This window comes from Amblyomma americanum, chromosome 1 (assembly GCF_052857255.1).
Source record: "Amblyomma americanum isolate KBUSLIRL-KWMA chromosome 1, ASM5285725v1, whole genome shotgun sequence".
Classification (NCBI taxonomy): Eukaryota; Metazoa; Arthropoda; class Arachnida; order Ixodida; family Ixodidae; genus Amblyomma; species Amblyomma americanum.
In genome coordinates, this window is record NC_135497.1 from 197,315,527 (window position 1) to 197,329,430 (window position 13,904).

Sequence of the window (13,904 nt, forward strand, 5' to 3'; positions counted from 1 at the left end):
AAGCTTACCTACTGACATATTTTATGTAACAAATTATCAAAATGGAACTGAATTTGATATATCCGAGACTGATTGTGTAAATTATTTGCTCGGCGCAGGCGAATTTTGCGTGGTTATCCATGCATACTAATGTCTTGCACAACACACCAAAGAAAACAAACATGGTTCCTGTACTCCTTTAGTAAAGAACAGGCTCATAATAGCTTAATCAATAGTTTTTTTCCATACACAGTTCATGTGCCTCACACTTTATGTAAGCTGCGAAAATGCAAGAACCTCCATGTCCTACAGGACCCACTGTGCATTTTTTGCATGCTATTTTTTACCTTTAAAATAGCTAGTGGATAACGCAGTGCACAAAACAACTGATGATAGTAGCATGATAAACATTCCTCGTCAAATGAGGAGGTAGCTATTTAAGCTGCAAGTATACTAAAAAAGCAATTCTAGTGATACACAGAAACAAAACTTTACTCAGAACTGCACCTGTATACACAACCTTCACATTCGATTACAACTACTAAGGACACTCCTGAACAGTACTCTGTATTACGACCTGACAAAGAAAAAGGGTGGATTTTCCATTTGATCCAATACGAGAAGTTACAAGAACACCTTCAATGTCAAAATTTTGAGCTGCATACCCCTACTTGTGTTGCAGCTTATCTTTCTTGAAAACAGATTTGCAATTTGTCCACAAGACCCCTCTTTTATACCTCACCTCTACAGGGTTTATAACTAAAACAGCGCTTCCTGCAGCTGTAACGCACCCTCTCGAACAGTCCTGCACGAATGTAGTAGTCAGCCAGGGAATTCCACAGCTGGCCAATCTGGTCCGTGTAACGGCGAAGGCCACCTCGAATAATGGCATCCACTTTGAGTGAGTGCACCTTGTCTGGGTTCTTGGAAATCAAATCGCAAAGCTCATTCCACAACTGAAATAGAAAACAATGATTTAACAGATCATTACAAAAAATATATTACACATTCAATAATATTACTGTGCAAATGATATCAGGTAGCATTCATAACATATTTTATGCCCAGGAAACAATACGTTTTTCATACTAACTGCTCAGTCAGAGTTCTCTAAATCTGTCAGTCTTTCACACAAAACATATGTTAGCACCATTAGCATACAAAAGTGATAAAAGTATGCAGTACACTTACCATAAATGTAGAAACATAGATATCAAAAAGTGAGCCTCTGTGTAATATATATTTCATTTTAGTCCATAGTTTTTCATACAGTGAGTAAACAATGTTCCCAAAATTAGTTTACAAGTAACTATTTGTAATACTAACTTTTTGAAACTTCTCTTACTGTAGTAATCGTAGCAATTTAACAAAGAATACTATGGGCCAGTTGGTCAAACATACTGTGTGAACAAAGATCGCAACATTGAGACAGCACACAGAAAAGGCGAGGACAGGATGGGTGCGAGGACAGGAAGTCACCCATCCAGTCCTCACCTTTTATGCGTGCTGTCTCAATGCTACGATCTTCGTTCAAACAGTCATCATTGCAAACAGGCCAGGGAAGAGCTTTCCCCAACTACACCAAATGCACTGAACGTCACTTATCAAGTGTGAATCCTTCAACACAACCACCACTAATCAACGCTTACATTTAATTTATCCCACCTGATGCTTAGATTTTCCCTCCTTGGAGACGAAGTCTTCCTTGTTGACAATGTCAGCCAGTAGTACAGCTGAATCATCCAAGCGGCCAATGCGAGTCAAATACTCGACAAATTCCTCGGCATTCTCTGGGCACAACTACAGCAAAAAGGTAGACAGCTTTAGAATCACAATCGCACAAGCATTACACTTATCAAGTCAGGATCAGAGAAATTAGCACCATGGCGCCAAGCCACAATCAAACAGAATATCAACAAATGCCTGCAGTGGCTGTTTCTTACTCAATTCAAAGTGACATTACAACAGGTACACTGTGCAATTTAATTTAGCAACACATTACATAGTTCTCGCTGGCACTCTAGGTAACTTCATCTATTTCCATTTTTCCAGAGTGCACATTTACATGGTTTACACGAAGTAAGCGTGGGAATGAACTCATCTCTTGGACTTAAACTTTTACAGAAAGTTCCGCTTCAATGGTTCCCAAGGACACTGTTCAGTACAACTTGCAAAATTGAATTAAATCAAGGAACATTAACTAGAGTATGGGGGCATAAGTGACAGAAGCATTTCCGTTTTCCAAGTTACAACATCTCTTAGCTTACAAACAGCCTGCATTTATATATGCAGATAAAAAGTATAGACATTTTTATTCAATCACTAACACTACATGTTGTTTCTACAGTAGAACTGCAGTCGATCACCGATTTTTCAGACTCTCTAGGGATGCAACTTTAAGTGAACTTCTAATTGCCAGTATGGTAGGGGAAGAGATAATCAGTTTTGCGCACATTCTGATGCTTCACTTGACTAAAAATATCACTGTGCAATGTGTGCACGGACGGCGGGCAGTGACCACTTTCATGAGCGCTGTGTTCGGCAGCTGTACTGCCGTCGGCATGACGCGGACGAACGCGACGGCTAGGACAAAGTTCAGACGCGAAAGTGGACCTGCCGCTGCAGGAACTGCGCTGCGCAAGGCAAAGATGGCGACAGAGATAAGAAAGAACCGACCAATGGCTGAACGAAAAGCAATCTCAAAACCGGCAATATATACTTTATTGTATGAACACTGCTGCGGCTTGCGTATAATGGAAGGCGTTTTGCTTGCCATCAAAGTGCATGCTGTTGCAAGTTGGGGCTGTGGTGCATTTTGTCGCAGGTATGAACTTCTCGCCTTGAAAAGCATCGCCATTTTCTTCCATTCGCTGTCTCCATGAAACCATATGCCTCCCATGTACTTTGCTGCTGCATCTTCGCATAGCGGATGAAAGAACTCAGCACGTATATGTCCGATAACATTGCCAGCTCGCAACCACGTGTGCACTATGCGTGACACTGTGGAGAATATTAGCCCTTCTGTTAAAGAGGATGTTAAAGAGGCTCCCTTTTAGCTTGAATTCCACTTGACTAGAAGTTTTCAATCCCCCTTCAAGTCTGAATTAAAGAGGTTCCCTTATACACACTACATACAGTCAAAACTAGATTTAACGAAACCCGATTTAACGAAAATCTCGATTTAACGAAGGTATCCTAATTCCCCTCAGACGCCCATAGGGTTCAATGCTTTGACTAACCCGAAATAACGAAACCGATTCCGTGATCTGTCCCGATTTAACGAGCCTTTTTTCGAGAAATAAAGGTGAAAAAGTGTTAATTTTTGGTCTATTTTGTAGACAGCACCCCAAAATTTATTGATTACGAGTCAGCGGTAACAGCGCGGAGCATCTTCATCCCGTCGCTTTTTTCAAACTGCGCGGCGCAAAACGAGTTTTAATTTTGAGTCGAGCTCACGAGATGGCGCCAGCAGTAAAAAAGTTTCGTGCCACATTTCATAGATGGCGCTGTTAATGGAGTAATTAATCTTTTAAAAGATATATATAGAGGTAACAGAGTGCTCATAAAATGGGAAAAAAATGTATCAGGGCCTGTAGAGATACAGCGGGGGCTTAGACAAGGATGTCCTCTGTCCCCTTTGTTGTTCATGTTGTACCTGCAAGGTTTGGAGGCCAAGCTAGAGGGGAGCGGACTAGGTTTCAACCTATCTTTTTTCAAGCAAGGGGAATTGATTAAACAGACATTACCGGGACTAATATATGCGGACGATATAGTGATAATGGCTGACAACAAGGAAGACCTGCAGAAGTTGTTAGACATATGCAGTACAGAGGGAGATAGATTAGGCTTCAAGTATAGTAAGGAAAAATCTGCAGTCATGACATTTAATGAAGAGGGCGGCGAGCATAGAATACAGGAGTTCGTGCTAAAGGTAGTGAATGAGTACAAGTATCTTGGGGTGTGGATAAATAACAGTGTTGAGTATCTGACAGAGCATGAAAAATATGTAATGAATAAAGCTAGTAGGAATGCAGCTGTCATGAAAAATAGGGCACTGTGGAATTACAATAGGTATGAGGTGGTAAGAGGGATCTGGAAAGGGGTGATGGTCCCTAGCCTGACCTTCGGGAATGCGGTCCTGTGTATGAGGCCAGATGTTCAAGCAAGGCTGGAAATTAGGCAACGGGGAGTAGGGAGGTTAGCTTTGGGAGCACATGGCAATACACCAAATCAGGGGGTACAGGGTGATATGGGATGGGCGTCTTTCGAGAGCAGAGAGGCTAGCAGTAAGATAGCATTTGAGGAACGATTGAGAAGGATGGAGGAAAAGCGGTGGGCTAGGAAAGTTTTCAGATACCTGTATATAAAGAATGTTGACACGAAATGGAGAAAGCGAACTAGAAAATTGACAAGCAAATATCTGGACAGCAGTAAGTGGGCAAATCAGCAATTATCGGTTAAGAAAAAGGTTAAAGGAACAGAGAGAGCTTTGTGGAAAACAGGGATGCTGACGAAATCGGCACTAGAAACATACCGGACCTTTAAACAAGAAATTGTCAAAGAAAATATCTATGATAATTGTAGGGGAAGTTCTTTGTTGTTTGAGGCCAGGACTGGAGTTTTGCGGACTAAGAAGTATAGAGTCAGGTACCAGGAGATAGACACTTTGTGCATTGCGTGCGGAGAGGAGGAGGAAACGGCTGAACACTTGATACTTTTCTGTAAAGGGCTTCACCCTACAGTGGAAGGCAGCGGGGCTGACTTACCCAAGGCATTGGGGTTTAGGGATAGTGAAGGGAAAGTGGATTTTAAGAGGTTAGAAGTAACCAAGCGAAGGTTATCTGATTGGTGGCTAAAAGCAAGACAGGAGTAAAATTTCACAAGACATGGCTAGGTGGCTTGAGCCACCGCCCGATGTAAAGGGTTCAGCCGTATCCATCCATCCATCCATGTTTTTTTGTGTGTTTGTGTGTTGTGCTCTGTGTTCGCTCTTGTGCGGATTTCCCCGTGCCTTTTTATGGCGGTTGAGATGGTGGCGGCGGCTTGGAGAGCATTGAGGCCGTCGATAATTGTCAACTGCTTCAGGACTGCCGGTTTCGGTACACTAGGCCCTGAAACTGCCGAAGCTGGTCCGGACTGCGCGAGCGCCGTGCACGAGGATGAAGATGCCTGGGAACACCTTCGCTCAGTGGATGAAGTGCCCACAGGCATAAGTTTCTCAGACTACGTGAACGCCGACGCAAACGCAGTCACAACGGAAGTTTTGACTGATGCCGATATGTTGCGGCTTGTAGGAAGCGTGGAGGGAATGACGGCTGAAGACGCTGCCGACGACCCTGCAGGTGCCGAAGCTCCCGTGCCGACACCAGGTCAGGTGATGGATGCTCTCGATCTGCTGCGACATTTTGCCGGCGCACACGAGGGGACGGAAGACGCGCTGGACGCACTTCAGACCTACGAGAAATCGGTGCGGCCGTTGCTCACAAAGCGCACGCAGGCAAAGATCACCGACTTCTTTGGCGGAAAATAAATTTGTAGTCCCCTCGGGCCTTTCTTGTCGAGTAAGAATTTTTGTTGTTTCTTTTCATACGCGCTAGCAGCGCCGGTCGTGGTGTTGGCGCTACCCACTCGAAAGTAGCGCGGGGGGTCATGACGATGACCATACGGACCCCCAAAGATTGCGCTAGTTGTATGATTACCAACTTTGGCGCCAATTTGTCATTAGCTGTGTGGCTTGCCGTCCCGTCGGCGGTATTTAGGGAAGATTGTTGCGCCGCTAGCCGAACCGTCCTTTGGGTCGGTGCTACCGGCGTGAATTCGTCACGCGCGAGTGCGACGAAAAGTGAAAATGGTACGTGCTAACCGATACGACCGCGATAAGCTGGTACGGTTTATGCGGATGCAAAATGCATTATGTTCAATGGGTGCTCAGTCGGGGACTTGACTTTACTACTTTTAAAACGAAAGTACTGTTTAAGCGGGTACGTTTTAACGAGGTTTTACTGTAATCGAATGTACTGAATTATGTGCCCAAGAAATGCCTCATTCAATTTAACGAATTTAACGAAATAATTCACGGCTCCCCTCAACTTCGTTAAATCGAGTTTTAACTGTAGTGGCTTGGCTATTTGCAATGGTGCCACAGTGAGTGCAAAAGTCCACACAATCGAGCAATCACTTGCGATGCATCTGAAATTGCAGGCGCTCTTAGATATCTCTAGGGGTATGTCACATAGCCCCAAAAAAGTCCGAATAATCGAGCGTGTCCGAAAAATCAGGGGTCCCAATTTTCGGTCATCAACTGCATATCAATCAGACTCTTCTCAGTGACTACAAAAATGATTTGCATTCCTGCAGATGAGCCCAAATTTTGCATATTCTCACTGCACATCAACAACTGGCTCAAATCATCATCACTGACCTCTGCATTCAAATAACTCTGCCTATACCAGAAGAAACACAAGAAAGGAAAATATCTGTCCAAAACGTTGCACAGTGCAACAGACACTGTCAACAACAATGGCCTTCATGGTAATATATAAAATGCATCCTTCAAATACAATGGATAGAAATGGTGTGCAATGCCTATGAGCACAAATTAACCATCAAGTGTGTGAAGTCAAAAGGTCATGAGTGTCCATACCTTGAGGTAGCGTCGATAAACACGAACAGCTGTTTCAGGAATTTCGTGCATGTTCACAAACTCCAAGTACAGGGGCCATATGCGATGGTGCTGAGTGATGGGCAGAGCCCGGAGGGCCCTGTCAAATACCCGTCGTGTGCGTGTTATCTTTTGCTGCAGGGTGAGAAATTTGCAGTAGTCCATCCATATTCGGGGCATCTGCAACAATGCCAAAGCCTTGAGTGAACATTCATCTAAAGACATGCTTTTAAAAGCACTTTCTATTGTTAAAAATGGAAAAAAAGCAAAACCATATCTACACAAAATGCAGACCTGAAAATATAATAAAACTTAATAATTCGCATTGAAACGTGATGGCCAGTATCATTAGAGCAATACTTTGTGGCCGGAAATAGCCAAGTGGAATGCAAAACCATGAAAAAAAGGCTCCACAGGCACCTGATAAGCACAGACATTCTTGAGGTCTTTGGTATCTTCTAATTCAGCTCAAGGATCGAGCTAATGCTGCCAAGAGGGACGGTACCAGGATATTTGCAGCAGGGTGGCGAGAAGGGGGAAGGGCAATTTTAATTTTGAGTAGGGTGTTGGCTTCTCATAAAGACAAAACAAATAAAACCATCAGAATGCAGCAGCGACAGCTTCGAAATACAGTCTGGGCTGCATTATCAGGCAGCGCCCTCTTCATAGAGGTCTGAAGAAGATAAAGTTTTTCTGTCGTCAAGAAAATTTTGAGGGTGGTGGCTGCCACCTCTCACCTCCCCTTGGCACCATCACTGGCTTATGTAACGGTGCCGCATAAGCATGTTTTTGCCACAAAAGTAAAAAAAAAATTGCGGTGTTTCAACCCAGCTGAATGTAGTAAGACCAGCGAAAGGTCTTTTAAGGTATCCATACGCCACATGATTTTATATAGCGAACGGCGTATCAAGCGATTTCCAGCAGTTGCAAAAGTGCCGCTGGCTCCACATACGCGGCTGTGGCGAGGCGCAGCAAGTCATGTGATTTGATAGTTGCGAGGCAAGTGAGCACAGTCGGCTCAACACGCACAGCTGTGGCGAGGCGAATCATGTGGCATGACGTCAGAGCCAAGCCTCCGCTCCTCCTGATTTGAAGGTCAAATTTCATAGCCACATGACCTCCAGCCTTGTAGAGGAGGAGTACAGCTTTCGCTCTAAAAAAAAAATCACACACAAGGAGCTTAAATGATTCACAATCCAAACTAGCAGTAGAAAAAAAAAAAGCTACAGGAAGCACTGTTGTGCCTCACAGAAAGCACTTGAAAGTGCGAGAGATTGCAAGCATGAACTATAGGCACTATTCACTTCAGCCACAGTGGCTGCCATTTTGGTGTACACGGAACACTACGAAAGGCTGTGCGCTAGTCTAATCAGCTTCTCGCCATCTGCACCGCTGAAGCTATGTGTTGTACAACAAAACGGTGCCTGTGATGCCACAGGAATACCTCCTTTACCACAGCAACTTTAAACGGTCCTTGACCACCCTCTGGTTGAAAATTTGCTACACTTGAGCATTTGTCAGGAACTATCCCCAGAACTCGCAACCACAACATTTTTTAAAAGACTCATTACCAACAGAGTTACAGCCGTCATAATCAAGCGATTTCTCCATACTTTCTCTCTGCCACGCCCTCTTCTCACACCCATCCGGGCAACAAACCTTTGCAAGCAGTTTCCCTTTCTCTGGGGTTTTTAGAGGGAGGCAAAGAGTACACCCCTCCATTTTTCTAATAATATCTGGGCAGTGTCGACTGGCCAGCACAACGGCACCGGCCAGCACAACGGCACTGGCCAGCACAATGGCACCGGAGCAAACTAGACCAGAGAGAGGGCAAGGGTAAGGGCATGCACCGATACACTGCTGCAAGGGTTCACATTGTCCTCCAGGCTGTTATGCTTGGTGCAAACAGCCCCTGCAACTTATCACTATGGTGCAATGGAATGCCAAGCTGCTACACTTGGCTGATTTCAGCCGGCAGCCCCATAATGTGTGGAGTGTAACCTTTAAATAAGCCCGCAATTAAAATTAATAAAATTAACAAATAAAATCCGAGAAAAAAGTTGCAGTTATGAATAAAAAAAAGTGACTACGTGCACCCATGTTTTGTGTGATGTCATTGCAGGTAAAGTACCCCAGGTGCTCCAAATTAATCCGTAGTCTTCTACTACGGTATGCCTCGTAGCCCATGCATCCCTTCGAGATGTTAACTCTAACAAATTTAGAATTTACTACACTCGCGCTACGCTCCACAACTCGCGAAACCCAACGAGAGGACGCACAAAAGCGTTGTTTCTAAAACTCTTCCCTTTTACCCATTCCTTGATTCATTCTTTTGCGGTATATGATACAGGTGTTGGGGAAGACTGTTTCCACGCCTTTTCTATTAACAAGCGCACAGTGTCCGAGTGGCATTTTGAAGCATTTGCCAGCATCCTACGACCACGCGTCCCACCCAATGGCAACAAAGTGGGAAGCAGGAGTAAGGCACGTGTTGCACGCATGGGGTGGTCACCTGGTCGCGGCAGAGAGCTCCGTATGGTTGGAGGGGCTATGCAGCACTGACAGCTGAATGTGTCTCATAAACAGCTCATGCTTATTAAACGAATTCTGGAAGACCTTCGATGCCGGCGCTTTAACAACGTAAAGACAAACACTCTTGGGACCGTGCCCACAAACAGAGCAGAGGTGGAGCTCCGTACTCAGAACGTGACACATAATCAGGCAGCCAGAGCCAGAAACGCGCAGTGGAAACAGAGCAAGAACACTCAAACATGCTACTCATAAATGTACTGCGGAGGGTTTGGTGTGCACCAAGAAGAACAGCCTACCAGACGCCGCTCCCTTCCAAAGCAGGATTTTAGTGCATGCCCCAGCCCTCACCCGCTTTCTTTTGCCTTCGCCACACAGCGCCGCAGCGTCAGGTGGTTGGCGCTCCCCGGATATTATGAGAAAATTGGAGGGCTGTGCATCAGTTGTCTACATCCCGGCCCTGCATAGCCAGGTTTTTTTTTTGCTTTTCACTTTCCAGCTTCACGGTATGTATGAAACACAACTACCAGCATTAGAGGGAAGGGGTGTGAAAATGCACAATCAGCTTACTGACGAGACTGTCCACCCACGTTCATGGTAAAAAGGAAGAAATGAATGAGGTGAAATATAAACGAAAAGCAAAGTAGTAACCCTGCCCCACACAGACATAACTGGACTAGAGAAAGAAACTAATATGTAATTTTTTTTTGTACCATAATAAACAGCCCAATGAAAAAACCTGGAGCAACCAGCAGATGATCAGACATTATTCTTCATCTACCAATGAACCAGAATGATGGACCAATTGGTTTTTTGGGGAAATAAAATGGCGCAGTATCTGTCTCATATCGTTGGACACCTGAACCGCACCATTAGGGAAGGGATAAGGGAGGGAGTGAAAGAAGAAATGAAGAAGGAGGTGCCGTAGTGGAGGGCTCCGGAATAAATTCGACCACCTGGGGATCTTTAACGTGCACTGACATCGCACAGCACACGGGTGACTCAGCGTTTTTCCTCCATAAAAACGCAGCCACCGCGGTCGGGTTCGAACCCGGGAACTCCGGATCAGTAGTCGAGCACCCTAACCACTGAGCCACCGCGGCGGGTGAATGATGGACCAATGAAATTCATTTCGCTGCAGCATCACAGCGAAGCTTGGACATCAGCGTAAAGAATGACGAGGTGTGATTAGTCGAGAAAGCGCGCAAACAGGCTTTATTTTGAATTCCCCCACCCTACATGGCAAAGATGTCTAATATTTTGCAGAAATGATCATAATGGCCACTGGGCTTATCTATTTGAAATTTCCAAACCTGGTCATAAAGGCTGCATGGTTCCACAAGTAACAAAATGAGAACTAATCTCAGTGCGTCTAATGCTATCCAATGATCCAGTACAGGTTGATAAGTAACAAAATGAGAACTAATCTCAGTGCGTCTAATGCTATCCAATGATCCAGTACAGGTTGATAAAAAGCAGTTAACAATCAAGGGGCATTTTTGGAGGCTTTCGTCATTTACATTACCTAAATGGTCACTGTAAGATAATGAGTTACGCATCATTTGCTAATATATATATATATATATATATATATTCATGCCCACAGCATTTAAATTGGTTTTATGGGGTTCAACGTCCCAATGTGACTCAGGCATGAGGAACGCCATAGTGGAAGGCTCCGGATAATTCCGACCACCTGGGGTTCTGTGCCATGCACTACTACCATGGCACAGTACATGGGCCTCTAGCATTTCGCTTCCACCGAAATGTGACTGCCACAGCTGGGATCAAACCTGCATCTTTAGGGTCAGCAGCCAAGCATCAAAACCACTGAGCCACCGCGGCTGCTAAATGTACAGAACAGCTAGACCATGTATAAATTAATTATAAAAAATTGTCCCAATTTACAAAGTGCACAAAAAATTTTTTACCACAGCATTTAAAAATATTTGTTTAGTTTCTAAGCACCATTTCAAATTTGCACAAGTAACTAAACATAGCTTTCACATAATTACTTCTCTGTCTCCATCAGGTAGGTATAAATGCTTCCTTAAATAGGGGTGTTGCCATTCTTTAAATAGCTATGTACTTGAGGTGACTTTTCCACCTTGGCTGATTACAGGTGGTGAAACTTGTAGCATGAGCTATATAGCGATCAGTAGGATCTGCAACATGTAATATGTGGGCAACGCTCGCTTCACTAAAAAGACCCTGCCCAGCAACGCTAAGAAGTTTTCAATTAACAGTTATAGATGAGAGCACTGTTTTCCGCGGTGTCTGCGCATAATTTATATAACGCATTCATTAGCTCAAAACGCTGCACTGTCACTTCCACCATGTCCATGCATAGCGCTACCTCCAGTGCAAGCATGATAACAAATGACATTTCATCACAGGTCAGCAAAAGGGGGTCAACAATACAACACAATGGTGATTTTTCAATTTAGTTTGCCAACTGTAGCAGCTGAGTTCTGTACATATACGCTCAGACAATCAATGGCCGTCACCCATGCTAACTTCATGCTCATGCTGAATGCTCTTTGCTTGGTTTATGGGGGTTTAACGTCGCAGACAGACTCTGACTATGAGGGACACCATAGTGAAGGGCTCCGGAAATTTCGACCACCTGGGGTTTGTTAGCAGGCATGATATCGCACAGTCCAGGGGCCTCTAGAATTTCGCCTCCTTCAAAATTCGACCGCCGCGACCGGACCGAACCCACGTCTTTCGCGTCAGCAGTCGAGCACCACAACCACTGAGCCGCCGGAGTGGCGAATGGTCTTAGCATTGAAAAACCAAAATAATTTATCTCTCTTAAGGTAATAAACGCTCTAGTTCATATCAGCCACACAGACTCTGACTGGTCACTGTGTCGACAATGAAGCTTCCTATTTGCCAACACAACCAGATCCTGCCCCATGCTGGTGACATTATGCGAATGGCACCTGCACTCAACACATGTATTATGCTCAACCAGTTTGTTTCTGTTGTTTTCTTCATACAACTTTTTCTTCAAGAATGCCCATCACAATGAGAATATGCCACTGCACAACACTCAGGATGGCAATGTACAGTCTTTGTCAAAAATATACAGCCCTAGGTGTTTGCTTCCAAGCCGTGTAGCGGGGCTGTTTAGCACATTTGACAGTCCGAAGCTTGGGAGGGTTGAGGACTTAAGTTCCTCCTGCCTTCGTGAGATTAGGGTCCCTGAGTATGCAAGAGAAGCCACAGTGCAAGACTCAGAAGTAGACCCCTTGGGCTGTATACTTTTAAGAAAGACTGTACCTGGAAAGCAAAAGCACAGGTAAAACAAGGGACAACAGCTTAATAAAAAGGAATTCCATGAGTCAAGTAATTTCACTGCTCATTATCACAAGATCCGCAGGGCCAAAAGCAGTAATTCAAATCAGTTTCACAAGAGCTATCTCGCAACAACCATCAGCAGACAGAAATGCCCGGCTCGCATCAATGCACTTTTCAGGCCACTTTCATTAACAGTTCCAGACAAGGAAATCAGTTTACTCTTGAGATATACACAATGTTTGCACTCATCTAAAATATCTGCAATAGTTTTCACAACCAACCTGTGCTCAAAATATTCGATTCGCATAGCTTCATACAAGTGGAATGAAAACCTGACACTGAACTAAGGCTAACATTTTTCATAAATTCTGTTCTAGAACTTAATGCATATAAGACGAAAGACGGGAAGACTTCCATTTCTGCAATACAGGATGAAGAAAAGCGCCAATAAAGTTGAACCAACACACCCATGCCACTCTGTGAACATAAACAAAATAAATACACTGCCCATGCGGTGAAGTACCACAAATATGAAACGTCTTTTGCTACCTGTAGAGTAAAACTCTTCACTAACAAGATACTTAAAAATAACTATTTGATATAGTCGCCTGTTCACGATGCTTACCTTGTGCATGAAAACCAATGATCGCTCAAAGGCGCTGTTGACATCTTCATACTCCGGATCAGTTATGCAGAGATCTCTAACTTGTTGGCGTCTTAGTTTCAGGTAGTTGTACCAAAGCTTGTAACTGCAAGGAGTTTCGGAAGAAACATTATGATAACCGATGCCAAGAGAAACATATATTGCAAAACATAAAATACAAGAGAAACATATATTTACTACAACCGAAAAATGAAAGCACCGTCATACCTGCCGGGAAGCTCGCGTAACGCCCTCTCACAGATGACATTGATAACATATTTTGACTGATCCTTCTTATAATCAATGTATCGCATCCAGTGCTTGACAGAGAATGGGTTCCGAATGATTTCTTCTTCGTACGGTAGATCATCTTCCTCCTGAAATGGGTGTCAGATTGTTGTAAGGAGATGCTCCTAGCAGATTACTGAAGTGGAAACAAAATCACTCAATCTAGATTAACTTACAAACAAGATATCCTTGGTGCTCTTCATTGTCTGACAAAATGTCCTCTATTAGAGATCTTCTGGTTAAACGACACAGGTGCGTTGCAAACGCGATCACACGACAGACCACAACCTACGAATTCATTTCACGCATCGCTAAAGTTACGCAGATCGCGCTTGAGCGCAACGGCGGTTTCGGCCGCTGGATTGTAACAACTAGAATCCTACGGTGCAGTCGTAAAATATATTCTGTACTTATAAGGCAACATCAACATCATATGTAACTGCAAAAAATACATAATTTAAGTACTGTATAAATGAAATTAATAAAATTTTGTTCTTAATC

At 44.0% G+C, this 13,904-nt stretch overlaps 1 protein-coding gene across 1 annotated transcript in view; it reads right to left on the minus strand.

Annotated features, from left to right (window-relative positions):
• Positions 1-13,759, minus strand: part of fand (Pre-mRNA-splicing factor SYF1 fand) — an 87,371-nt gene extending 73,612 nt beyond the window's left edge. Inside the window, exons 1-6 of the mRNA XM_077648234.1 lie at positions 13,580-13,759; positions 13,344-13,492; positions 13,098-13,221; positions 6,623-6,820; positions 1,645-1,779; positions 771-935 (exon numbers count right to left, since the gene is read on the minus strand). Coding sequence (XP_077504360.1) covers positions 771-935; positions 1,645-1,779; positions 6,623-6,820; positions 13,098-13,221; positions 13,344-13,492; positions 13,580-13,606 — 798 coding nt within the window. The 5' untranslated portion in view covers positions 13,607-13,759. The remainder of the gene's footprint in view (positions 1-770; positions 936-1,644; positions 1,780-6,622; positions 6,821-13,097; positions 13,222-13,343; positions 13,493-13,579) is intronic.
• Between the last annotated feature and the right edge of the window lie 145 nt (positions 13,760-13,904).